Source organism: Ammospiza caudacuta, chromosome 15, assembly GCF_027887145.1.
Source record: "Ammospiza caudacuta isolate bAmmCau1 chromosome 15, bAmmCau1.pri, whole genome shotgun sequence".
Lineage (NCBI taxonomy): Eukaryota > Metazoa > Chordata > Aves > Passeriformes > Passerellidae > Ammospiza > Ammospiza caudacuta.
The window spans coordinates 4636398-4664061 of record NC_080607.1 but is presented as its reverse complement, the minus strand read 5'-3'; the positions used below and the strand labels follow the sequence as shown (position 1 = coordinate 4664061).

General features: G+C 53.4%; 1 protein-coding gene across 1 annotated transcript in view; it reads right to left on the bottom strand.

Moving 5' to 3' along the window:
* The window catches only part of CHD6 (chromodomain helicase DNA binding protein 6), a 101054-nt gene that overhangs the window by 30644 nt on the left and 42746 nt on the right, over positions 1–27664 (bottom strand). The window contains exons 2-14 of the mRNA XM_058814436.1: positions 27480–27535; positions 14075–14568; positions 10416–10554; positions 9744–9893; positions 6931–6996; positions 6420–6478; positions 5494–5611; positions 4289–4375; positions 3935–4069; positions 3529–3650; positions 2671–2914; positions 2077–2253; positions 355–498 (exon numbers count right to left, since the gene is read on the bottom strand). Of these exons, the coding sequence (XP_058670419.1) occupies positions 355–498; positions 2077–2253; positions 2671–2914; positions 3529–3650; positions 3935–4069; positions 4289–4375; positions 5494–5611; positions 6420–6478; positions 6931–6996; positions 9744–9893; positions 10416–10554; positions 14075–14568; positions 27480–27512 (1968 nt within the window). The 5' untranslated portion in view covers positions 27513–27535. The remainder of the gene's footprint in view (positions 1–354; positions 499–2076; positions 2254–2670; positions 2915–3528; positions 3651–3934; positions 4070–4288; positions 4376–5493; positions 5612–6419; positions 6479–6930; positions 6997–9743; positions 9894–10415; positions 10555–14074; positions 14569–27479; positions 27536–27664) is intronic.

Sequence of the window (27664 nt, the reverse complement as noted above, 5' to 3'; positions counted from 1 at the left end):
AGAGCTTTGGAGGAAGAGAACCTGACAAGGGTGACTGACACATGGACTTACTGACCTCCCCATTCCCCTTGCACTCCTGTTGGTCTTAGGGACAGACCAGGTGGGAGAGGCAGGTAAGCTGTTCTACCCACGCATGCAAGGGCAGCAGGGAGTCAGCTGGGAGCAGACCACTGCCTTGGCAGGGGCAGGTCTCCTCTCCCCAGAACAGCATTGGGGCTCTGTCACAACTTTGCTTCTCCTGGTATGAGGAGCCCTACCCACTTCCATGAAGCACATGTCTGAAAGCATGTCTGGTTTGGTCACCAGGTGTCCCAGTGGCCTGTGCTAAGTCACTGGTATCATTCCTCCAGGTACCTGCTCCTCTGTCTTCAGGTCTCCAAACTCTTCCAGGAAGGCTGTCTCTGAGGGGAACTGCTGTGGCTCCAGAAAATTTAGGAGGCTGAAGAGCTCCTCTACCGAGTTCTGCAGGGGGGTCCCTGTCAGCAGCACCTTGTGCTCCTGGGAACACAGAGAAAACAGGTTGAGGGCTCAACCCCATTAGCTGGGGTTGAAGATGTCCCAAGAGCACAATGCTTCTTGTCTTCCAGCCTAAGAAGCACTCTGGATGGCCTGGGACCACATACACACTGAGAGGCTTCACTGGCCATGGTGACAGCCCTGACCAAGCCACTGCCACACAACACTGTCCTGGGGCTCCCAGGACACTGCCATGCACACGTTCCAGTCCAGCTCTGTGCAACAACAGCCAGACTCAACACCTCACACTGCTCCCAGGCTTCAGCCCTGCCCTGGCACAAGAGTGTCGGGCAGGCCTGTGCTGGTGCTGGACAGGGACGCTGACAGAGTCCAAGCTCCTGTGCAGCTGGGGGCAGGATGTTTGTCTTCAGGGCTCAGACAGAGCAAGAGGGAACACCATGCAGAGCCATGGGACACCGAGGGGCAGCAGTGGCCTGCTGCTAGGGACAGTCTCAGCAGGGTGCTCCAAAATTAGCAGGGACAGGCATGACTGCGCACTTGGAACAAAGGGGAGCTTTTCTTAGAGGTTCACCATGTAGGTACATGTGCAGTAAAAGGAGATGAGGTCCAAACAACCCCCAAGACCTGGGAGTGTGAGGATCAGATGATCCCTCAAGGAGAATGCTCTCCCTCCCATGACTGACACATGGGCTTGGGCTTTAGGCACCACCAGGTGCTGGTCCTGGGTGCACCAGTTCCTCTGTCCCAGCACTGTCAGAGCCTCAGACTCACAACTCAGGCTAATCCTCCTGCCCAGTCTAGTGCAGGAAATGTCCACAGGAGTGGCCTGCTAGGAAAGAAGGGTAATTATAAGGTAGGAGACTCCCAGAGGACTTGTACAAAGGGAGGTGAAGGCACAAAAGGGAGACCAGAAGCAACCCTGCTTTGGCCCAAGCTCACAACATAGCAGGGCCCTACACAAGACACAAAGTCAGGGGAAACAGCAGAGTCTTTTGGAACTTGTGGGAGTCACAAGACGAATTATTTTCAGAGGCCTGCCCAGCTACAAGTGAGTATGATGGAAGCTGGATACAGCTGGAAGACCCAAAAGGCCTGCTGGCCCTTGGTCCAGCTAACAGCAACACTGCTTTTCCCAGGACTGGAAAAGAGCTGGACATCCAAATAATTTCTCAGAGCAGCTCACTGATCCCTTTGTTAACCCACCCCTAGCATGGAGGAACATTTGCACAGTAGTAAGAAACTATCTCAAACACCACAGCCCTGCCCAGTGTAGGGCACAAGACACAGCAAGGCCAGGGGTATTGTGCAGAGCTGGCCAGCAACTGCCCCCATGTGCTGCAGCAGCTTACACTGGGCTGCAAGGATGGGCAGGGCTCTGGCAGGGAGCACCCCCACGTGGGAAGGCGCAGGGGAAGGTAGGGCAAAAAGAAGTTTGTGAGGGCTGCAGGGCACCAGTGCCCCATCCATCAAGGGGCCCTCTGGATGGTTTTTCTGCAGCCTGGCACAAGGCCTAAGCTGCTGACAGTGGCATCTGACTGCTCAGCATGGCCATCTCCAGCCCACCCTGCTCCCAGGTGAACCTGGGCAGGACATGCTCACCAGGGCCATGAGCTTCAGCCCCTCCAGGAGTTTGCAGTTCCTGTTCTTCAGGCGATGTGCCTCGTCAATGACCACACAGCGCCACTGGATCTTCTTCAGCTCTGGGCAATCAGCAAGGATCATCTCAAAGGTGGTGATAACCACCTGGAACTTGAAGATCCCAGGGAGAGGGTTACCCTAGGGAAACAGAAACCAGAATTTGACTCCTGCAGGGTGGCAGCACACTGTCTGACAGTATCAGCGTGAGTCAGTATCTGACTCTGAGCTGGAATTTCTCCAGAATAATCTCTCTCAAGCATTGGGCAGGTTTCTGCAAGCCTCCTTGATGGCCACAGGCTGTGCATCTCTAAACCAGACACTGCCCTAGGGCAGGCACATAGGCCTGGACAAGAAGCTGCACCCTCCCTGCTCTGCATGAGTTATGCCTGTTCACTCACACACAGTGCAACCTGAGCCCATGCCAGCAAATGGAGCTGCAAAGATCATCTCTCCTTCTCCAAATGAACAAGCTCCACAGGCAGCTCAGTGCTTCCCAAGTAAAGGAAGGCAGGGCTGGGGGACAGTGCCAGGAGGGCTGTGTGCCTTGGTCAGTACCTGTGTGTCCCTGTACACCATCTCGTACTGCTGGATCATCTGCCGGCTGATCTGGCTGCCGTGGTACACGATGGCGTTCATCTCTGTCCACGTGCGGAACTCACGCTCCCAGTTCGTGATGGTGGAGAGAGGTGCAATGATGAGGAAGGGGCCATGGATGCCCATCAGGAATATCTCTGAGAGGAAAGTGATTGACTGGATTGTCTTCCCCAACCCCATCTCATCAGCCAGGATGCAGTTCTTCCTGCAGAGACGGACAGGGTCAGGTCAGGGTGGCTCTTGGGGGCAGAAACCACTCTGTCACCAACTCTTTGAGGGGATGTCAGGCACACCACCTCTGCCCACCCTTCTCTGATCCTGCAGCATGGAGCATGGGGGGACTTTGGTACAGCGGCCCAAACACGTCTGGGTAAGCCAGCCAACTTCTTCTAACATCATGGATTCAAAACCAGCATGAAATATGCTGTTTTTCAGGTACACGTGAGCCAGGGAAAGGTGCATCTGATGGCCTGCTGCAGCCAAGAACATGCACATTCCCACCTGTCTGCCACACAATCAGTCACCAATAGCCTGGCCAGTACCAAAAAGCCAGGTGTATCTCAGAATCACAGCTAAGCCCTACTATCTCTAAGACTCATCAGCATATATACCAGGGAGAACCATTCCTAAAAATTCAGTTGCAAAGCTAAAGCAAACACACTGTTTCTGGCAGCTGCCAGCCAGCTCCAGCACTTGAAGGACTCAGTGGCTGCTCTGTCAGGCCCGTTTGTCCACTCTGCTCCCCAGCTTCACTGCTCCCATGACAGCACACACAGGGCCTGCTGCTCATGGCAGGACTGGGCTCCTGCCTCTCCTCACCTGTTGTACCAGTTAAAGAGCAGCCAGTTCATCCCCTCCAGCTGATACTCCCGCAGCTGGTTGCTGTTCTTGTACTCCCGGGACTTCTCCAGCTTCTGCCAGGACTCGGACGCAGGGCGCTCCTAGGAGGGGACAGCAGGAGCAAGGTCCATGGGAGATGCTAATGCCCAGTGAGGCCAGCTGGGGCTGCACATCAGGGACAACACCTCAAAACAGTCACTGACAGCTGAGTCACAGCAAGGGCTTGGCCTCTGGAACCCACCCTTCGACCTCCAGAGGGGAGGTACAGGGCTTGAACTGCAGCACCAGGGACAAGGCCAGCACTGCTGGACTGTGGCAGGACACAGGCAGTCCCTGTGCCCAGGGCAGAGCTGCCAGCCGGGTACGTTACCTCAGGGTACGTTACCATGTGCTTGATTTCTGGAGGGATTTGGAGGGCTTCAAACTCTTTAATCTTCCCTGGGTCAACATCCTCCTCCAGCTCCCAGGTGCTCTCCTCATAGGGCAGTGAGCACCACTTCACCAAGTAGTGAGTCACCTCCTGTAGCACAGGGAGAAACAGGCTCAGAGACAGGGAGAGTCAGCATCCCTCCACCCACCCTGGGCCAAGGGCCCTTGCAGACAGGGAAACCTGTGCAAGGGAAGGCTGGGAAGGCTCAGGCTGCTCAGAGATGACCCACAATGTACACCATGGGGCTGGGCCTCCTGCCATGTCTCCCTCCTTCCCTCCATGGGGCCAGCAAGAGATGCAGCCTCTCACCTCCCCAGTGTCAGGGTCCTTTGTGTGAGCCACCTCCAGAATTCGATCTACCTCCACATAGTCAGGGTTGAACAAATCTTCATCAGGCTGTGATGGCAAACAGTAAAACAGGAGGTAAGTTCAAGGTGATTCCAGGGTTAAACAGATGGGCACAAGTAAACAGCTGCAGGGCATCTGTCCCCAGGATGCTGCTAGCTGTGTGCAACACACCAAGTGCCCTGGACACAGGTACAGACATCTGTCTCTGGGCAGGGAGGATGCAGGAACCTGGCAGAAGGCAAAGCTCTTTCTTTAGAGCAGTCACATGCTCTGTGCTGCCCTTGCTGGGAGGCAGCAATGTCCTCTCCAGCCTATCTGGCCCAAAGGTACAAGTCCTAAGCTGTCTGCTTCAGCTGATGTGCAGCATCCAGAGCTGTGCACAGCACCCAAAGAACCCCAGGGCTGCAAGGGGTGACACCTTGGTCTCTGTCTCTGCTTCCCTCTTGCCCCACCTAGCATAGTCCTTGGAGAGACATGGCCTAGGGCTTGGGAAAGAGAAAAATCAGGCTTCTACACTCACAACTCCCCAAGCCCCAGTTAGTTACAGGGAAAGTGCATGTGCTCCTTGCTGAACTGGTGGTGGTACAGAGTGTTCCAACACATGCTTTTTTTTTTGCATCCTGAGAAAGACCCCAAACAGACTCATGAGTGAGAAATTTGACACACACCCCCAGCTTTCCAGCTACAAAGAAGAAATTTTCATATCCTACTGGCCTGATTTATACTCGTAAGGGGCAGTTCTAGGAGACCCAACAACTATCTCTGGAGCAACAAGATAAATTATAGAACACCTTTTATGCTAAGCAAGATTAATCTGCTTATAGAGCAGAGCAGGCAAGAGCTGCCCTAAGCCCAGATATTTATAGCTCCCTCTTTCCCACAGCATCTCTGCTCCACCACAGAAGCACCTCCAGCCCTATATGCTGCTCTCTCTCCCACCAAGCAACTCTTCCAGAGCTGGCATTGCCCTGCAAGGGACACTTGTCACCCTGCTCATAATGCCACCAGTGACACTGGAGGTGTCCAGGGCACAGTCATGGACCCCAGCTCCAGCCCTGGAGACAGACTGCTCTGGGCTGCAAGGTGCCAGAGGCAGCTCCTGGCCTGCTCCGCCATGGCACTGGGCTCAGAGTCAGGCACCACTGCTCACTGTGCTCTGCTCTCACCTCTGTAAAAATATGTTTCATCTGAGCCTGCTTGTTCCGGAAGCGCTTTATCTTCTGTGAGATCCTGGGGTCCTTCTCCAGCTCCTCCAGAGTTGCCCATTTACAGTGGAGGTAAGAGCTGCAAGGGGAAAAAATCAACATGTGACCAAGAGGCCTTTGGTCCCAAAGCATCCACCACACCCTGCAGCATGGATCTCCCAGCGATCCAGAGAATGACGAGTCCATGCCTATGCCTATGCCAACCCAAACTTGGGAAAGCCATGCCCCAGGACCAGCCAAGACCAAGCACTGAAGCTGCAGCAGCTTCCCTGCTTCCCACCACAGCTGGCTCAGGACAGTGATGCCTCAAGTTTTAGCTTTAACATTTTCCAGTATTTTATTTCTTTTTTTTTATTGCAGATTCTGTACTGCATTAGTATATAACTCTGAACTTCATAGAAAGTGTTAGCAAGTTCTCTTCACAGTTTAGTTAGACAAAACAATCCTTTTCCAGCCTGAGAACCAATGACCCCATTGCAGCTTCAGGCCCAAAAAGTGTAAACAGCAAACTGAGGAGAGCAATCTGGGAGGATGTGACTTCAGAACCTGAAGCTGTAATTGGACAATTAACCAAAATATATAAATGGACCAAAATTTATAAAAGTGTGAAATTCATGACCCATTGTCCATCTTAGGTGTAGCCTCAGCCAGGCTCTTGTGCTGCCCAAGGTGTATCTTTTGAAGGCCTTTTTAATAAATCCCTGCTTTATTCCTTTAACACTGTCCAGCCTTTGTTCCAGGTAGCCTCTCAAGGCATCAACAGGCATAGGAAAAAGGGATGCTGGGGCTGCAGTTTGGGATGGGACAGAGGTGGAAGTGCACAGTCCCTGCTCCTGCATGCACAGGGCTCACAGAAAAAAGCACCACAAGTACAACACTGCACGTACAAGTTCCTGTACTTGACGTAGAACTCCTCTGTCTCAAATGCCAGGCCTCCAGGATGAGCCTGAAACCAAGGGAAGGAGAGTCAGTGACAGTCAGAGGCTGTGCAGAAGCTGAGGGGGCATTCTCAGCCACCCCCTGCCTGGCCACAGGCTCCAGGAACTGAGCCCCAGGGTGGTGAGGACAGGCAGGCACTCATTGTGCTGCTGCTCCAGAGGGGCAGCAGCCCTGGGGAACACGACGTGAGACCGCCCTTGGGCACGGGGAACTCCCAACACTTCCTGGGCATCAGCCCAGGCCTGACTCCTCTTCAGAGGCTTTCTGGTGCCCAGGACAGGAGAGGCACCACATTGACCCACAGCTCAGGAAGGTGCCAGTCTGGGCATACCCCAGCACCCCACCAGAGAAGCAAGAGCACCAACTGCTGCTGCCTCGTGTCCCTGCTGCACAGGGCAGCCAGGTCCCACCCCTCCTCTGCTCAGGGACTTTAGCCCCACTGACATCTTTGCCACTCACCTCCTTCTGCACCATCCTGGAGGCAAGGATCTTCTCAATGATATTGGCATCGTCCTCGGGAGGCTCCTGGGGACAGGAAAGGAGAGCTCTGTTTTTCTGGCTCATCACACACCCCTGGCACTCTGCCAGCACTGAATGGCTGCTTGCTCCTCTCCCAGTCCCCAGGCAGGCAGAGCTGGCACTGGGAGCTGGGAGAGCTGTGCTTGGGGAGCCCCTGCTGGGTGTGAGGGTGTAGGTGCTGCCAGCCCAGCTACACTCACCCTCTGCCTGTCCTCTCCAGGTCAGCCAGGCCACAGCAGTGTCAGGTTTGCTGTGTGGGTCATTCCAGCTACACCAGGGCAGCCAGACAGAGTGGAAAGCCTCCCAGAAAAGAGGAGGGAGCTTGGGCACTTGCCCATGGACTCAAGGAAGGAATTATGCCAAAATTATGCACATTCCTGCTCCAAGGCACTCTCCATGCCACATTCTGGTCATGCCTTGGCAGTTATACAGCCCCACAGTGCTGTATGGCCCCAGGGCCCCAGGAGAGCAGGCAGCATGTCTGTCAGGCCCTGCCACATGTCACCCACACACTGTCATCTGCCCTTGGCCACAGGACATGGGCAACAGCACCTCACCCCACCACTCTCCATGCAGCTCCTCCTGACAGGCTTGAAGTGCTGCCTCCTTCTCTTTGCAGGCTTCTACCCACAGATCCCCTTTGCTGGCACCCAGGGGCTCCAGCACAGCTCCTCTCACTCAGCACAGGCTCGCTGCAGGTGGCCCTGATGCTGTCCTGCTTCCAGCTCTGGGGACGTGGAGGCTCTCCTGGCTGCAGCTGTGCCAGGATCAGCCCCACCAAATGCCAAGGGACAGGAGAGCCAGGCTTGTGCCCATCTGTGCTACAGAGGAGACCCACAGAGGAAGATGCAGGGGAGATGAGGGACACCAAAAACATGGAGCCTGCTTGAGCATTAGAAATATCAGTTCTGCTTTGGCTAGAACAGTACAGCAGAAGGAGGAGCAAAGTGCAGAGCAGAAAGCACAAGGACTCTGTTCATTCCCTTCTGACAGAGGTAGAGTATGGACCAAGGCAAAGCAGCCGAGGTGTCACTTTGCAGACTAGAAAGTCTCTCAAAGAATGGCATGGGGCAGGCTAGGGAACGACAGACAGGGCACCCCACACCACTAATCTGAAAGTATCTGGGAAAGCCAAGACCACGCCCAGGGCCACAGCAACCCTTCCATCCCCAGCCCAGAGGTGACTGCTGCCTTGGCACTGTCCTTGAGTGCAGGGCAGGATGTTGAACCCAGCACCACAGTGCAATGAGCAGGGAACAGCAGCTCTGCTTGGGCTCCTTGGCTGCCATCTCAAGGCCCAGAGCAGGATTTCTGCCCTGTCTGAGGAACTCTGCCCAAACTGGGTTAAGACAGCTGAAGGGAGCATGCAGAAGTGCTCCTGCCACAGTCACTGTGCAGTGCCTGTTCCCCTGTGCCCAGGCACCTGCCCTGGCACTGCTGGGCTCTGCTTGACTCTGCCACAGAGGGTTTGTGTGGACATGGCCATCCAGCAGTGCCATGGGAGCTCCCACGCTGATCCACAGCCCTTACTCAGGCTTCCCCTGGTCTGTGGCTCACTGCTGGCTGGCTGAAGGCTGCTGGAGGAGCCCTGCACTGCCCAAAGAGCTGTTCAGGACTGTGGCCAGGGTGAAGGGGGAAAGCTGCACGACCAGGCCACGCAGAAAGCAGCCCTGAGGTTGCAGCACTCACATCCTGCCCTGCTGTCAGTTCTGATCCTGGAGCAGGCACAGGCAGGCTCAGCTGGGCAGGCTGGCCAGGCCTCAGAGCAACCATCCAGCCTGGCTGCTTTGGACATCAGCTTTAATGACCCATCTGGAGCAGGAAAAACTGAGGTGGAACTTTAGGACTGAGAGGAGAACAGGGTGGGAGCATGGACACATGTCAAAGGCAGCTCACACCTGCTGCTTTGAAAATCTCACTCGGAGAGATGGCTGCCAGGAGCCCAGCTGGGACACAGCTTCAGGCAGAGCTGAAGCAGCACTGGAGCATCGCCTGTGGGTGTGTGGATCTTTAGGTCAGGGCTTATCAACAGAGCTCATACCCACCAAAACCTTGGGAAGAGGGGACTAGAGAGGGTAACAGAAACACCATGAGAACAACCAGTGACCATTATTAATATCTGACAGCTTTGTCAGTGACCAGAAAGATGGAAAGAGCTGCAGGATCCAAGACACAGTCACAGACAAGGCAGGAAGGAGCAGCCAGCACTGAACCAGTGGGCAGAGGCAGAAGGACAGCAAGGCCCAAACCACAGTGGCACTGGGTGGTCCCTGCCATGCTGCCCACATCCCTGCCACGCTGCCCAGCAGATCAGCTCAGCTGGCAAGGGTCAGGCTGGCATCACTATACTCTGAGACACTGATGGAGAGCAGCAATGCAGGCAGAAAATCATGACATGGCACCTACAAAGCCCTCAGCCAGCAGGAACAAAATAATAGAGCAATCATGGACAGGAGCTACAGAGACCAAAGCCAAAGGTGGGCATGGGCAGTGGGTAGAACATGTCCAGCTGCATCACACATTCCAGAGGCCTTGGTCTCCAAGCAGGAGGGGGACAGCTGGACCACCATGCCTCTTGTCCATCTCACAGCTCCTGAAAAGCCAGCCTGAACCCTCCCAGACAGTCACTCTCCCACCCCATCCTCAAGCTGGGACCCAGCACTTGCTCAAGCCTCAGCAGTGCCATTTTGGAATGCTGTGCATGAGGCAGATCCCCAGTCCCACACCCCCAGCCCAGCCCAGCCCAGCCCTACCTCTGCCTGCCACGCCAGGGTAGAGGCGGAGAGCGCCGAGGTTCGCCCGGCTCCCAGCACGGCAATGGTCTCGCCATCATCATCCACCACCTTGAAATCCAGGTCCTCGTTGTACTTCCTCCTCTTCACCTGCCGTCCCGAGCGCCGCTTCTGTGCACGGAGGAGAAAGGGCAGTGCTGGGAGGCACGGACAGACCAAGCACCTCCTCCCTGCTTGAGGGGCAGCGAGAAAGCCCCAGGGCTGCCAGAATTCCTTCCAGGCCCCAGCAGGATGGGGTGGTAGAAGAACAGGCACTCCTTGCAGTGCTGAGATCCCCACCCTGACCCACAGAGCCCCACCATCCCCAGGACGTGAGGGAGAGGAGCCCTGCAGAGAGGCAGGGCATGCAGACCCCAGGATGCAGGGCCAGTGTGTCCCCCTGTGCTGTGCCAGGAAAGGCACCTGCCCAGAGCTGGGGTCCCTGCAGAGGGACACTCAAGGCTGACACACGCAGGGCCCAGGGCAGCAGTGTGCATGCAGCCCTGGGCCAACAGCTGATGTCAGGCTGACAGAAGCTGACCACAGTGCTGAGCATGCTCTCTGATTCCTGTGCCCAGAGGCCCTTGCTGTGGTCCCACTGAGGGGCAGCCAGCATCTCACCCACCTGCAGCCAGCTGAGGGCTTTGGACATACCTGGCTGTCAGCTGACTCCACAGACTCCTCTGGGCTCTGTACAGATGGGCTCAGGAGATCCTGATCCAAATCCAAACTGTTCGCTGGTATCTCATTTTTCCTCTTCCCTTTCTTCTTCTTCTCCACAGGGGTGTCTTTGCTGCCGAGGCAGACTGACAGTTAGATCATGTCCTGGGGATCCCAGGAGAGGCAGCAGGCTCCACACAGAGCACTGCTGCCACAGGATCACCCAGAGGCAGCTCCAGGCTCCTGGGACCTCCCCCAGCACTGGGGATCCCCAGTCACTGATGCTCATTAAGCACACCAAGTGTTTCTCCATCCAGCTCCAGAACACTGGGATGAAAGGGTCCACCTGTCCTGCCTGGTGTGGAGGCTGGGTGCTCTCACCAGCCAAGGGAACAACCCCACAGGGGCTGTAGGAGCTGGGGTTCAGCTCACAGGGTCTAGCACAGGCACAAAGAGGATCTCTCCACTACCAAACTCAGTATGCCAAGGCAGCAAGGTGTCTGCTCTGACCACAGTGCTCCCAAACACATCCTGTGCTGACCAAAGTCAGAAATAAAGTTCAGCATCTTCAGAGGCAACCCATGTTCTGGCACCCTGGAACAGAACCTTCAAGTCCAGTCTTAGGAGCACTGGCCACACTGTTGGCCAACTGCTGCCTGTGCCACAGAGCTCTGCCAGACCCCAGCAAATCTTTACACCAAGCCAAATCTTTACACCAAGCTGCTCCAGCTAAAAGTTTGTGTTCCTGGGTCACAGCACTGAGCTGAGCAGACTGGTGAGAGCCTCCAGCTGGAGGGGGTAAGCCCTGTGATGGCCACAGACACAGGGGGATGCAGACCCAACTCCCACAGATGCAATGGACCATCACAGCAGTCACTGCCCACTCCAAGGGCCTGCTGGGAAGCTCTGTCCCACCAGGCAACTGCTCTCTATGCTCAGGTCACTGAGGGGATTTGGGCTCTGTGGCCAGGAATCCCACCACCTCCCTGAAAAACACGGAAAGACAAGCCCAGACCCAGGGCATGTCCTCAGGGTAAGGGCACCTGCACAAGGAAACAGGACCAGGGAGCACCAGAGCAAAAAACCAGCTGCTCCCAGCATGCCTGTCCATCCTTTACCTCTGCAAGAAACACTGTTAAAGGAATGGCTCCAAAGAGCTGGTGCATGTCCCAGGGCTGAGCAATGCCTCCTTCCTCTCTTCCAGCCCCACCACTCATCCCCTCCACATCCCAGATCTGCACAGTGGCAGAGGAACCATTAGTTTCAAAGCAATGTCAAGATTTTAACTCCATTTGATAAGAAAAATCTCTGCTTGCCTGTGACTAGTGAAAAATAAAGGTAAAAATTTGTTGTTCAGGCCAAAAATGCCCTGGCCATGCATATATGCCGAAATTAGAGGCCCTGAAAATGCTCTGTGAGCAGTGCTTCCACCAAGCAATAACTCCCAAGATATTGATTTGTAAGTCACAACTAACAACTGCTTCATTCATGAGTCAGTCATTGACTATGATTAGAAATAATTTAGAAGAAATTATGCCACCATTATCTGCCACTTAAGAGGACTCACAGCAATCATTCCATCTGCACAGAGTACAAACTAAGCAAAGCCTGCTGCTCACCTCTCCCCTTCCTGAGCTGTCAGGGCCCCCCAGGCACCTCCCCAGCTCCACATGGCCAGGGGCCACAGGGGGGTTCCCAGCCCTGCTCCCGGCAGAGCTTCCCCCTGACACCCATGGCCATCCCTCACACAGGGGGTTTGCTGGTGGCTGACCCAGAGCCCAAAGCAAGTCTGAAAAATGGCTCAAAGAGGGGCTACAGAGGCAGGGAAGTTGTAAAGAGGACTGCACTCCCAAATCCCATGGGCTGGACTTTCCAAGCAGCAGAGTTGGAAGTAGGTCCTCCTGGAAGCACAGATGACTGGGAGGAAGCACCACAGGCTCAGGCTATACTGGGATAGAGCATAAGGAATGCACAGAGCTTTGTGGAACTCCCAGACTCCCACATACAGTTTCTTCTGGTTGCATAATATGTTACAGTTACATTACATTGTGTGCTTTGCATTAAGTGGCCTCTCCTCTGGGGCTCTGCTGGTACCCAGCAGAGCAAGCTGGCTCCCCTTCAGCTCCCTGTGTGCCCAGAACCTGCTGTGCCCAAGCAGGAGAGCCAGGGCTTCCAAATCTGCACCTGGGGTTACCCTGCCACAAGCCCCATCTCTGGCAGGGTGATGTGTCCAGCAGCTCCTCACAACAGGCTGCAGTCAGGGCTGCCCTGTCTGTAATGGTCAGCACCCTGCAAAGCACTGCTGGCAGCCAAAGGACCCACAAGAGCCATGAATGCCTTCACAAACCTCCAGGGCCTGCTCTTCCCCTGGGTTCCCCTGCTTTGGTGTGGTCCCACAGGTCCTGCTGCAGGGGCAGATCCCTGTGAACTTGCTGCATGGCAGCTCCTTACTGGTGGAGCAGAAGTGTCATTAGGAAAATCAGAAAGCTGCATACCTCATCCCAGGACCCTTCTTGGGCTGCAATGCTGCAGGCACATGGGCTTCATCCTTCCCTTCCCTGCCTGCAGCCCATCTCCTTCCCTCTCCTGCAGCCTTCCCTGGGCCTGCAGGAGCCCTTCCCTCACCTCCCAGCAGTGACCGCTTGATCCGCCCATCCCCTCTGCTCTGGCTCACCAACTCATGAGGAACATCTGCAGAGCCCTGGGCTCAAGGAAGAGCACAAGTGGCAGCACTGCACAGCTCAGGGATCTGCTGGGGTCATGGCACCCCGCTCTCATCCTGCTGAGCAACCCACACCTCCTCTTGTCCACAACCAGCCCATTCCAATGGCACCAAAGGCCACCCAAGGGCAGCTCCACAACCACGGCCTCTCCAGGATCTGGCTCAGTGAGCTCTGAAGGAGGAGGGCTCTGGAAGAGCAAACTAAATCAGTGCTCTTGAGACTTGCTCTGCTCCCTGTACACACTCTCCATTAAAGAGAAACCAGAGCTTCTGGCCAACCAGCCTGTTAATTAAAAGGCTGAGGAATTACCAGAGGCAGTGGCGCTGGCCTGTGCAGGACAAGGGAGTCCTCAGGCCTCCCTCCACTGCTGGCTCTGACTGTCAGCACAGCTCCACAGCTGCCAGAAGGGATAAGTCTTCCAGGAGAAGGAGAGGGAGAGGGGATGGCATCTGTTCCACCATCCTCCCAAACTCAAGCCAAGGGGAGGCAGGCTGCTGGCCCTGGGTGTGCAGAGTCCCTCATTTGCACACAGTTCAGGGCCAGGTTTTTCTCAGTCACATACCCTCTGCCCTGGCCCCAAATCATATATGACAGGCCCTCTGCCACACAGCACCTCACTGTCCTGGTGGGACATCTCCCTAAAGTCCCTTTTTCCCCAGGATGCCAGGATGGCACAAAGGCCAGACCAAGGAGAGGCCAAGAGGACTCTCTGGTCCTCTTATGGATCTCGAGTTTCACGGGGCTCCCAAACAGCACCTGCCTGTCCCATCTGTGCATGGCCAGAGAGCTCATCCTGGCACCCCAACCAGCACATCCAGCCTTCAGACCAAGTTCCTGCACACCCAGTGCTGCTCTCTCCCAGATGCAGCTCATGCAAGCCCACAGCCCTGTGCACAGCAGGCACAGGGAAAGGGCCACACCACCACCCACCTGCTCTTCTTGGATCTTGATCTGGGGGCTGGCTCAGAGCCACTCTTCTTGTCTTTAGGCTCCTTCGGGGCTTTGGGTTCCCGAGGTTTCCGGGGTTTCTTAGCCACCTCCCTCTGCTTGGGCTCCTTCGGCTTCTTAGACTCCTTCACCTTTTTAGGCTCTTTTGGTTCTTTAGGCTCTCTCCTCCTCTTTGGTTTCACCTCCACTGCTGCTTTATCTACCCCTTCCTGCTCTCCCAGGTCCTTTTTCTTCCGTTTCTTCTTCACCCCCGTGCCCCCGCTGTCCTGCATCCCGTTCTGGTTGCTCGTCTGCTTCTGGGCAGCCCCATTGGGCTCCTCCTTCAGGCACTGGCACTGGCCACCTGTGTTCATGGCTGTCACTGTCACCTGGTGTGGCACCTCGTCCTGCTCCTCACTGCTGGCAAAGGTGTCCTGCGTCCTGCACTCCCAGGCAGACGACATTGGGGAGAGGCTCAACGCTTTGAAGCTCGGCGGCTGCGGAGAGAACGCAAAGCGCCAGGTGAAGCAAATGGCACAGCCACAACCAGCAGTGCCCCGGGGGAACTGCAGCCCCAGTGCAGCATCCCTCACCATTCAGGGACCATGGCTAACAGCCACCATGAGCAGACACAGCTCAACAGGTGGACCCCCCGTCTCTGCCCAACAGAGGCTGACAGACAGAGGCCTTTTGGCTCCCCTCAGCCAATGCAGGTCCCAGCAGAGATGGCTGGCCCCAGTGTGTGCATCAAACCATTGGTTCTGCCTTTGATCAAACACTCCAGACTTCACTTGCCTAAGGCAAGAGCAACCTGTGCATCCACAGCATTTCCTGTCTGCTGCCCTGAGCCAGAGATTGTCACAGTAGGGCAAGGACAAGGAATTAGGGATGCCTAGCAGCCTACAGAAACAAAAATAGGGTTCCCAGGTCCACCTGGGGCAGAACTTGAGGCAGAAGAGAAGGGTTAGACCAGCACTGTTCACAGGAGCTGCTGTGTGCCAGGGCTCCCTCCAGGCCAGGAGAGAAGAGCTGCTCTTCCTCCTTCAGCACTTCCTTCATTTCCTGGGCACTTTCCAGCACTGAACACTGAAAGGAATTGAGCAGCCTCCTGGGCATGCTCGGCCACAGCAGCACTCGAGGGCCCCACTCTCCTCAAGCAGCAGTAGGAGTGCCTGTTGTGAGGACCCAGGCTCAGTGTGCAGCAGCCTTCGCTCCACAAGAGCAGCCCAGGCTGGCAGAGCAGGCAGGGGACAGCCCAAGGAAGGGAGCTGTGAGTGACAAGTGTCAATGAGAACTGGAAACATCCCTTCCAGCAGCTGCCAGAGCAAGAGAGAGCAAGGGATGCACAAAGGAGCGGGCAGAAGTGCAGTGGTGTGGTGCACAGATGGGGAGAGGAACATGTCAGGCTTCATTTCAGCTGCTCTGCCGGTCAGGTTCCATCCCCAGTGCCCCAGCTCCTCCTACCACACAGCTCAGCCATGCCCAGAGGGAAGCAGTGGCCACTGCTGGGCTTGGCCATCACTAGGGGGCTGGTAGGGCACCACCAGAGCAGGCCCAGCGGCACGGCCGGGGCTGCAAAGCTGATCCTGCAACTGGGGGCTGGTGGCTGTGCCATGAGTCCAGACATGGGCCCTTCCCACAGCCAGGAGGTGTCAGCTCCTCATAGGGAGCCTGTGGGGCAGCTGGTGAGTGGCCCAGAAGTGCCAGGCAGCATCTCCTCTGCCTGTGGGGACAGGGGCACTGTTTGCCCTGCCACCTCACACACACAGCTGCTCCAGGCCAGGGGCACTGCTTCCTTCACAAGCCCCTTCCCTGGTGCTGAGATGGAGGTGCCAGTGCCTCTGGCAGCAATGCCCTGGCTCTGCAGAACCTCAGCACCATCCAGTTCCTCAAGACACCCCAGAGCTGTGGGAGAGAATGCAAATCTTTACAATTACAGGCTGATGGCTAGAGCCCATCCAGGGCTGTCTAGGCACAGGGTGCTCTGTAACACTGGAACTTCTGATTTGGATTAGATGGCAGCATTAAATGAAACAGACTGCAAGTGGAAAGGTCCCTGATGCCCCTGGAGCCCCCCACGAGTGGGGCTGCAGGCTTGGCTGGCGTTGGTCAAGCAGGCTGCACCAGCATCCCTCCCCACATGCAGCCACCTCCAGCCCTGGCTGCTGCTGCTGTCTGCCCCAGCAGCCTGGGAAGGGAGAGCAGCCATCCCACCACATGGAGCAGCCATCACAGGCACCTCAGGAATCAAAGGGAACCTCTCCAGGACCAGGAGAAAATCAGCACTACTGATGCTGCTTCTGAGACCACTGGCTGCCCAACAGGATCAGTCCCAGCCTTTGCATTCCTCAGCTCTCACAAGATGGGGACCAGCTGTAACAATTTAGAATCACAGAATGGCCTGGGTTGGAAGTGACCTTACAGATTATCTACTTCCAACACCCTGCTGTGTACAGGGACAACTTTCACTAGACGAGGTTGCTCAGAACCCCATCCAGCCTTGACTTTAACACCCCCAGGGATGGGGTAATTCAGCTTGTCTGAGCAACCTCTTCCAGTGCCTCACCACCCTCACAGCAAAGAATTTTCTCTTAATATTATATATATATATATATATATATATATATATGTGAGAGTGTGTGTGTGTGTGTGTGTGTGTGTGTGTATTTCCTCCTAATATCTAATCTAAACCTACTCTCTTTCAGTTTGAATCAATTCCTCTTTGTCCTGTCACCATATGCTCTTGTAAAAAGTCCCCCTCCATCTCTCTTGTAAGTCCCCTTTAGGTAGTACCCCTGATAGGACAGTAGAACAGAACAGCATTTTACTCACTCGATAAGAGCAGTAGAACAGAACAACATTTACTTTTGTCAAGGAAAGTAGAACACAACAGCACAGCCTTGTAGAAATAGATAAAGAATGTAACTTAGGCAAACAGAAGTGCAAGCAGGATGCCAGCTCAGCTCTACACGGCTGACAGAGCAGAAGTAGGCAAAACAGCAATATTGCACTCACTCAAAAACAGGGTTGAGGAACAGCCACCTAAAATGGACACCAGAAATTGTCCATTTGGATCCCAAATGAAGTTGTCCAAATGGACCCCAAAGAACCATGTAAGGACTTCTGGTAAGATGTGCAACTATGTAAAATAAAGCCAAGGAAGTGGGGATATATGTAATATGTATATGTATATGTGGGAATATGTAATCAGTGTGCATGATAAAATCCCTGTTCACCCAACACTCATCCCACTGGAATGGAGGAAGGATTCCCCCTGAGTGACCACCATGCTGCAATAAAGAATGTCTGCATCTAATACTCAAAAGTGCGTTACAAAGTTTCTATCCAGACAATTTCGATATCATTCTTTTTGGTATCATTCCACTCCTAAACCCCCTTAGGAACTGGAAGGCTGCAATTATGTCACCCCTAAGCCTCCTGTTTTCCAGGCTGAACAAACCCAATTCTCTCAGCCTTTCCTCCTAAGAGAGGTGCTCCATCCCCCTGATTAACCTGGTGGCCTCCTCTGGACTGGTTCCACCAGGTTCATGTCTGTCTGGCACTGAGGACTCCAGAGCTGGATGCAGCACTGCAGGTGGGGCCTCAGCTGAGGGGACTGGAGGGGCAGAATCCCCTCCCTTGACCTGCTGCCCACACTTCTTTTGATGCAGCCAGGACATGGTTGGTTTCTGGGTGCCAGCACACACGGCCGGGCGTGTGCCGCCTCTCATCCACCAGCACCTCCAAACCCTTCTCATCAGGGCTGCTCTCGATCTGTTCCTGCCCCAGTCTGGATCAATACTGGGACTGATACCCAATCTAGGTGTCCTTAAAGATCTGCCAGCTCTGTTCCACTCCCTTGTTTCAGAGGGCAGCCTCCCAGGCAATCCCACTGACGATCTCCCTGAAGAGCTGGAAGTCTGTTTCCCCAACACTCAGTGTCAGCACCTTGGCTGGGATCCCTGTGGGCATCAGGTGTCCCAGCCTGCCGTGTCCCAGGAGCAGTGCTGGTCCCAGCCAGCAGCGACTGCCTCCATCTGGAGCAACCACAAGCCTCTGGTGCAGGCTCTGCCATGAACAGGCCATCAAATGCCAGCCTGTGGGACCCAGGCACACAGCCAGGGCTCACACAGCGAGCACATGGACAGAGAGGCAGGGAGACCAGGCTGCTTCCACCAAGTGCTGCCAGCCCAGAAACCATACTCCCAAAGCTGGTCTATTTTGAGGGGAGAATGCTTCATGCTATGCTCCTGATGCCCACTGCAAGCTCTGGCCATGCATGTAGGACTGCTGCCAAGTACAGTCTGCAGTGAGAGCCTGGCGCACTGCCACGAGCCAGGGAATGGGATTTTTCTACTACCCCTCGATGAGGTTCAGTTTATCCTGGCTTCTCGTCAACAGGAAAAGCCTAAGGAAGCAGAGCCAGCTTGTGCTCCTGCATGGCTCCAAAGCACCCTCAGTGCTGTGCCTGCAGCAGCCTGGCTGGCTCCTCTTGGCAGGCAGGAGCTCAGTGTCCCTGTGCAGCTGCTGCTGGACATCAGCTGCTGTCCCCGTGCCCCAAGGAAATCACCTCTGCTTCCAAAGGGTGACAGCCTGAAGGGCCAGGACCACACTGATGGGGACACAGCACTCACTGCAGGGAACTCTGCTGCAGCAGCAACCTTGACCTGAGTGGCCTGAGAAAGAGGTGTCCATGAGCCAACAGGCTGCCCACTGCTGTGACTGGGCTACTTTCCTGTGTCTGCAGCAATGGCCAGCACTGACATACCACCATACTGAGATCCTCAATGTCACAGACATCTTTTGTGAAAAATCCTTTCTTTAGGATTTTTCCTTCTGGAAGGCTGAGGCCCCAGAAAAAGAATGTAAACAATGGTTATCTGCTGCTGTGGAATGCAACGGGTGCACCTGTGATTGGCCCATGTGGGATGTTTACAATTAAGGGCCAATCAAAGGCCAAGCTCTCTCTGGGACAGATCAGAGAGAGCTCCTTTGTTTATGGATTCTTCCTATTCTATTCTTGGCTTAGCAAGCTTCTGAACTTTTCTCTCTATTCCTATTAGCATAGTCATAATGTAACATATATATCATAAAATAATAAATCCAGCCTTGTGAACATGAGGTCAAGATTCTCGCCTCTCTCTTCCCCCTGCAACCCTTGCAAGGCCTGTAACATCGGGTGACCCTGACTGAGGACAAAAACCAACACCCGTTCACAGGAGAGGAACACATGTAGCTGCAGGAGCCTAAACCTGGCAAATCACAGCTCTGGAAAATGCTGCAGCAGGGTAAGGCAGGCTGCTCTGGGTTGCTCTGACCAGCTGGGAGCTGCTCTGGGCAATGCTGACCCTGAGGGGGCAGGGGTGGGGCAGGGCAGGCAGGATCTCTGCACCCCATCTGTCCAGGCTGGTCCAGCACAGGCTGCACCCACATCTGTAACCCTGGGTGCCAATGCACCTGGGGGCACTCAGTACTTTGTATACTCATAAGGTATTGGGGAAAACCACTAATTGTGGTTAAATCCTGCTGCCCTCCTAAGTGGCTTCTCCTTCTCAAGGTGTGAGGGGTGTCTCCTTGTCACACGCTCTGTACAATTCAGTTTTGCCATCCTCCCCCTGCAGAGCTCTCTTGGCCCAGCTAAGGCATAGGTGACAAGTCACCCTCTCCTCACAGGTAGGCTGTGCCAGCTCTCAGGCCACCTGCTTTATCCTGCCCAGCGCTTCTTCCAACCCCACTGGCTATGGGGTGGCAGTAGGAAGCACAGAGCATCAGAGGTACCACAGAATAGTAGCAGGGCTTCTGCTCTGCTCCTTTTCCCTTTACAAACCATGGAATGCACCCTGGAACAACCTGTAGGCAGATGCCAAACTCTGACAGTGCTTTACAGCCTCCTCCAGGAGCAGGGACAGCCCCCACTGAAGACATGCGTGACTGGTTCTCCTATACTTTACCAGGAGCATCTTGAGACTTTCCTCAGCTTTTAAGCCTCCCTCTCCATTTCAGCATCTCAGATGACTGCAGGAATCAACCAGCACCTTTCTTCCCCTATTTGTGCTGTGAAAGCAGCAGCATCTTCCCTGAATTTGGTTTCCTTGCCTTTAACCAGTCACTAATTTACAGAAACACCTTTCATCAGGACAACACTTCATGTGTTTACAAGCATTCGGTGAGAAACCTCCTCAGCTGCTGGTTGGGAGCCCCTGAGTCTTGCACCAGCCCAGCCCAACTTCAGCCCTGTGAGCCAGTTACCTTTAAAATCCCCAAGAGATTGCAAAGACTAACTCTGCTTTGCAAAAGTCATGTTGACTATTCACTAGTGTAGTATTTTCAGAAACAAAGTGCTTAATTATTATAGTTCCTAAGTATTTACTCAATACCTAAGTGAATCTATTGACCTTTAGTTTCACATTTACTCCCCTTTCCCCTTCCATGGCCCTAATGGGTGATGGTCCCAACACTATTTATTAGTAATTCCCAAATCTCACAGTGTTCCTTTACAATTCCAGAGTAAAGACCCTCAAAACAGGTGGCTTATGTGACTTTGTTCAAAAATGCCTTTGCCACACCCTTTAAGGGCAACCTTCTGATGCCTCTGGCATCAGAGATGGCTCTGGGTAGAGAGCCTATTTAACTGAGCTGCTCTGCCAACACTCACTTTAGATGAGCCCTCACTTGACCTCACCCTGTTTACTCTGTGACTCCTCTTAAAGACTTTTTAAATCCCAAGAGAGTTGGAAAAAGATCTGTTATTAGACTCCATGTCTTCAGTGGTTCCTAATGTGATGCCCTGCCTTGCTACAGGGTTACTTCTAAATTCACAGAGTATGCATCCTTTTTCTTACTATCACTTTCTTAAACTAAATAGAAACATAATTTTCCATTCAATTGCCCATTCTACATACCCATTTTACATGTATACCTAAGCAAGCAGCTTTGTTGTTTCTGGGTATTTTGTAGTGGAGAAGAAGTAAAGACGATGACTTCCACATTTTGGTAGAGAATGCCCATCTCTGAACCTCTGGTAAAACAATCCAAGCATGCTCTGCTTCCCCAGAACACTTTTTATCCCTAGAACTATGCTTTTGCACTGTCTCTCAACTGGATTTTTTTGGTGATGATTGTAATAATTTCACATTTCCAGAACACAATTTGTGATTTTTTTTTTTATTCACAGAAGAATCTTCTATAAATTACATTTCATACAGTCCTTCAGCATCAGCTGGAGCAGGAAGTCTTGTTCCATGTGTCTAACTACTATCAAACAGAAAGTCAGGAGAAAGAAGTGTTTAAAAACTCCCCAGAGAGCTGTGGAGGCTAACAGAGTGCACTATAATTGTAAGACCCCATTCTAGGGCAAAGCCAAGGTCAGGGTGGGCCTTAGTGTCTCCGTTCTTGGCCTGCTGTCTCTGCCTGGTTAGGCGTAGAATGGCCTTGGGACAGCCCGCGCTCCAAAGGACGAAAGAACTCTTCAGATTTTTCGGTCTTCAATATTGTTTATTAATTCTTATCTACAAAGTCGTCTCCCAGCCTGACAGAGGTCCACACAGCAAGACAGCCATGGGCACACTGACCTCCCCCTGGGCGGCCGTCTATTTTTATACTAGAAACTACGTATAAGATATTTACCTTTACCTTCCAATATCTTTTACCCTTATTAACAAGTGCAGATTTAATGTGAATCAATCCCAAAGTGCCAGCATCACCATCAAAGATGGATGACAAGAAGAAGAAGAAGAGAAGGACAAGACACACCCTAATTCCTCCATCTTGTCTCCTAAGAAGCTCCCTGTACCAAGATCCCAAAACCTGTGTTTTCACTCTGTGAATAATCAATTCCTTCACCACTTATCCCCAAGTAATCCTCTTGTCCTCATACAGGTGGCACATCCCGTGCAGGGTCAAAATCCAACCACCAAGCACTTCTGGCAACATTCCAGGATTTCCGAGCCCCCCCAGGGGTTATCTCAGCAACTCTGGACATCAGGAGTGATGTGCTGAGTTCCCACATGAATGGTGTGGTGTGTTTCCTTAACTTAAAATTGTTTTGTTTCATTTATAGTCTCAATTTGAATGCCAAGTTTTTATTCAGGATTTGGTGGAAAACACCACCAGGAGGTGGGAGGCAGAGCAGCTCCTGCTCCTGTTACCCAAAGAGCTCCCTCCTCTCCCCAGGCTGCTGCGGGATGCCCTGGCTGCTCCAGGCTCACACAGCACCAGATCCTCTGCAAGCCCCCAGCAAAGCTGGGCGCACAGCCATGTGAAGGGACAGATAACCAACTTCCCTGGGCACATGCATGGCAACTGAGGAGCAGCGATACTCAGCAGGGTTTGCCCACACCTGCTTAGGGCAAGGCCAGTGGGACTGCCTATGGTGAGCCTGGGACAAAACCTGCAGCCTGCAACAGGTACTTGCAAGGGGAATAACAGCACAAAGAGGGAACTGCTGCCCCACAAAAGAAGTGCTGATATACACAGCTTATGCACTTGCAGCAGCAGCAGCAACAGCAGCAGCAGCAGCAATAATAATAATAATAGTAATAATAATAATAATAATAATATCTGTGAGAGGCAGGAGCAGAGAAGCTCCTCTGGACCTACATGGTAGAAGTCACATGCCAGCACTGCCAGGAGATGTGATGGGGATGAAGGAGATGTTGCATCCACACTGCTGGGTGCTGGAGCCTGATCCATATCCAAACCCTGCACTATCCCATGAGTTTGGGTGCGGGAAGGAGAAAAGACCAAAAACTTCATGCCCAGCCCATAATCCCTCCTGCAGGCTCTCCTCTCCAAGAGCAGTGCTCCCAGCAGGGCAAAGCTCTGTCACAGCCTCAGGATCTGAACGGCAGCTCTGTCTAGTAAGAGGCCACAGATGAGCTCTTCCAATGGTCACAACACCAAGAGCAGACCCACCTCCTCTGGCAGCCAGGCTCAGATGACACCCACACAACACAGCCTCACCAGGCAGTGTGACCACAGCCAGCAGCACATGCCACCTTGCTCCCAGCTGCCAGGACCATTCAAGCCCCGTTTGGTGCATGCTTGGCCCAGCTTTCCTGCAGCGTGGCAGGAGAGCTCTGCAGAAGCCTGCATTTGGGTCTAGGGCATGTCTCAAACCCTGAGAGATCTGTTCTGTACAAGGAGTGTCCACAGGGACCCTGACTGCAGGGGTCACAAAGGTTTCCATGCTCTTTAGGCACAGACTGATGCCTGGGGGCTGCCCATCCCCCCATTGCTCATTTCCCCCTCAGCACTGACCGAGGCCACCAGCCAGCCTGCCCCTCCAGGATGGGCAGCACAACACAGCTCTGCCTCCCTGAGATGGTCAGGCTGGCCCCTCCAGCCCAGCCTATCCACACAGCTGGTTGCAGAGCCCAACAGGAGCAGAACAGGCAGCTTCTTTCACACAGAGGTTTTGGCAGGCTGGTGAGCCAAACACTCCAGCAGCCCCATCCCCACCAGCACTGCGTACAGCATGGGCTCTTGTGCTCAGGTTCACAGTGTCTGCACCCCTTGTTTCCAGCTTCTTAATGCAACAAGAAGCTAAAAATAAACAAGTGCCACCTTCCATCATGTCTCTGAGCAGGCTCTGCAGTCATTATGGCATGTGTGCAGTGCAGGTGGAGCCTGGCTCTGTTCCCAAGATGCTCCACCACAACGCAGCTCTCAACAACTACAGCTCCAAAGCTGTGTCTGGTGACAGGGCCAGCCCTGGCAGGGGGCACACGTGTCCCCACCACCCTAGCAGAGGGAGTGGGTGGGGCAGAGGGCAATGCTGCTGCCCTGGGCTGTCCAGGCTGTCCTCCCCACTCAGGATGAAAACCTGTGTAGCCCTTGGAGCTTGGGGGAGACCCAGCACTTGTGGCTGTGTGTGCAGGAGAAGGGCACCCTGGAAGCTCACTGCTCCCCTGCCCTTCACCCTTACAGAGTGAGTGCCCAAAACTCCACCCCAGCAGCAGGGGGTCATCAGACCTGACAGTGTCACACGACAGAAAAGGCCACAGACAGCCTGGGACAGAGCTACAAGCGCCCTCGGGCCTGGACAGCAGTGCCCTGGTGCTGCTCCCACTGCTCAGGAGCCTGCTCCAGCCTCGGGGAACTCTGGTAAAAACCCCCAGCTGCATTTGCAGGATAGGAGACAGCAAAGCTGTCTTTCACACAAACAGACCCATAAAATTCAGGAAAGTCCTAAAGTCCTTCATTTTATGCAGTTAGGGCTTGAAGCAAAGGCAAGCAGAGCTCCCCAGATGCTCCCAGGGTCTACCCCTTGCAAGGCTGCCCAGCAGCCACAAGATCCCTGCAGCCCTGGGCTGTTCCCAATGCCTCCCACTGCTGTCTGCACACTGCAGGGGATCCAGCCATTCCTGCCACTTCCAAGCCCAGGCTGGAAAGTCAAAGACCCCTCCAGGAGAAGGCTAAAGGGTCACAGGACTTTCCACCTCTCTGTCTCAATGCAATTCTGCTCTGCTCTCACAGTCCATGCAGGATGGGAGCATTTTCATGGCTGTAGAATAGGGAGGTTTAGAGGCACTGTGGGATAACTGCATTTATTTTAGCTCATTATTTATCTGGCTATTTAACAAGTCAGAGTTGGGCAGAAATAAAGAATAGAAAAGACCCTTCAATGTCCAGGGACAAGCAGGACACAGACAGGAGAGACAGTCTAGGGAACGATGGTGCTGAGCCCTCAAAGGAAATCCATCACTTGTCATTGCTTTCAGGGCTAACCAGGCAGTCCTGTCCCACCTCCATCAGCAGACAAGGCACCCTGGCATGAGAACTTGTAAGTGTCATGAGACAAGTGACAGGTTTCACGAGTTAGTCACAGCTTGATGACAAATGTACCAGATTTTTGTGCATCACTGAGGAAAAAGAGTTGTGGAAACACAGCCCCTGCCTTTGTTAACAACAGCCCCTCAGATGAGTGAACCAGGTGGCAGTGCCCTGTAACCCAGCCCATCATAATTGGCACATGAACAGCAGCACTGCTACAGGGGGCACCAAGGGAGCACAGAGAGGAGCTCCTCCCCAGACAGCCCACTTTGAGACCCCATCTCTCCAGCCCAGATTCCTAATCCACTTGCAGTGGACACAGGGAAGACAAAGCACTGGCCTAGGACAGCCAAAGACTAGGGAAAGGAGAGAGCACATCCAATATTTTTTAGTTGACAGTTCCCCTGCTGTCACCATGATATTTTCTGAAAAATCCCTTTGCCAGGATTTCTTCTCCTGGCAAGATGAGAAGCCTCAGCTTGTCCATACTTTGCTCCTCTGGAATGTGATTTGGAGAATTGTTTACCCAGCACATGAATTGTTTTAACTTAACCACCAACCTTAGTCCATTGGGACTCCGGACAGTCAAGAGTTTTTGTCATCATTCTTGTTCTAGCCTTCTGATGTCTCCTTTCTCTTTCTTTAGTACAGTTTTAGTATATAATTTTCTTTTAATATAATATCATAATATAATAAATCAGCCTTCTGAGAACTTGGAGTCAATTCTCATCTCTCACCTTGTCCTGGGGACCCTCACATCAACACCACAACACCCTGCCATTCCCCACCAATATGAAGGTACCAGCATTTTGCCAATCTTTTCATCCATGGGCCTGATCCTACACCCTTATGATGACCAACATGGAACTTCTGCAGATGAGAGGAACCAGGGAAACCTGACTTTTGAGAGCCTTGGAACCACATAAGCATCGCATCTTCTCCAGAGAGACTGTTCAGTGGAAGGCAACAGCCCCTCTTGGTGCCATGAGAAGTCTGTTTACAAGGTGTGGGCACTTCTCAGCTCAGGTGTCCAGAGTGATGTGGAAGGCAACCCCTTGCGAGTTTTGCCCCCAGTGCTGCTTATCTGAGCATTGCAGGGAGACACCTACCCCTTCAGCACCTCAACCGAGCACCCAGAATCCTGCAGGAGGCCTGCTTGGCCAGGCTTTCTCCCAAACACTCAATTTGGGAATGCTGCACCCCACCCTATGACATGCTGCAAGGTTTGTCCTAGACTGCTGCTGGCTTAGAGATATCAGGAGATGAGCAGCTGGAACTTTATCCCTTCTTCCTCACACCACAGGCCTTTATCTCCCTCCCAGATTTTATCTGCAGCAACAGCTATAGAAAACAATTTTCAGCTGACTCCTCTAAAATATCCAAATGGTGGGGGAGGATGGTTTTGCCATGCTTAAACCCCATGTCATTTCAGTAATCCCACTCCAGAGCACCCAAACATGCTGTATTAGCCCAATGAGTGGCATCAATCTCTCACCTGGGCTTTGCTGTCAGAGGAGGGAGATCACCGACCCACACCCCAAAGTATCCTGCTCTCCTCCAGAGGCCTTTCCTCTGCCCTATCTGGAGCAACCCAGCCATGCTGGTACACAAGACCTTCCACAATCCCTTGCTCCTCTTCCTCACCTTGAGGCTGGCTCTGCTTCTTCACAGTATCTTCAGGACACACTGCTAATCTCATTACTTCCTACAGTACTGGTGCTCCCAACACACACCTTTCAATATCTGCAGCATTTGCCTTGCTGGAAGCCCAGAACAGCACACTGACCTCTTCAAAACACTTCCTTCCCCTCCTCCTCCCACTAACCTGCCATGGCAGTGTGATCTGGGGTGCCCTGAGTACCACATGCTGCTTCCGCACTGGTTAGAAATGGCACAGATTTATCCCTGCGGTCAGTGCTCACTTGAATGGTTTCCCATTAAAAGCAGCATGGACACAATTAGCTCCAGGCAGACCAGTTTGTTTTACACCTCCAGCCACATTTCAGCCCCACAGGCAGAGTGGCTCTCCATGCATGTAACAGGTCCTTTCCCCTCAGCAGAGTGCCACCAGTCAGGCTCTTCCCCTGCATACACTTAATACAGAGACCACTGGCTCATAAATCTCCTCTGGGAGCAGCAGGCTGTTATGATCCAATGCAGCAATCCAGAAATGACAGCTTTGTGAGATGGGATTTTTTCTGAGTAAGGGAAGAAAATTCCCCCTGGTCCAAGCTCTCACAGCTCCCAGACATGACCTTCCTGAACCTCCCAGGTGGTATTAGTCTTGGTGTATCACATTAGCAGCAGCAACCACAGCAAACGTGGTTTTGTAAGGAGATTACAGCAAGAACCAATATTGTGGACTTTGAGACAAAAAGAAGGGCTGTTCCTCCACTGGGGCAGCATCTAGAGCATTTCCACTGCTGAAGATAAAGCCCACCTTGTTCAATGGTCCCATCAGGCTCACCCACTCTGGGGTGCAGCTCAGCTCCTTGAAATTTGACCTGAGCTGCACCCCTGCCTGGAAATTCAAGACAACACTTGCCCACCACGCATCAGTTGCAACAATTTCCATATGGGACATGGTCCTCAGGCCTTGACAGCTGAACTGGGAGAAGGAGAGAGGGTCACAAACCTGCTTTTCTTTTTTCTGTATTTTCATTATCATCAAATCTGGGATGAATGTTATTTCTGCAAGACACAACACAAAAAAAAAATCACAATTATGAGACTGCTGGATCTGAGGCACTCCATCCTTCTATTCACCCCTCCAGAAGGCTGAGCCTACCCTGGGGCTGCTCAGAGCAACAAAGCTGCCAG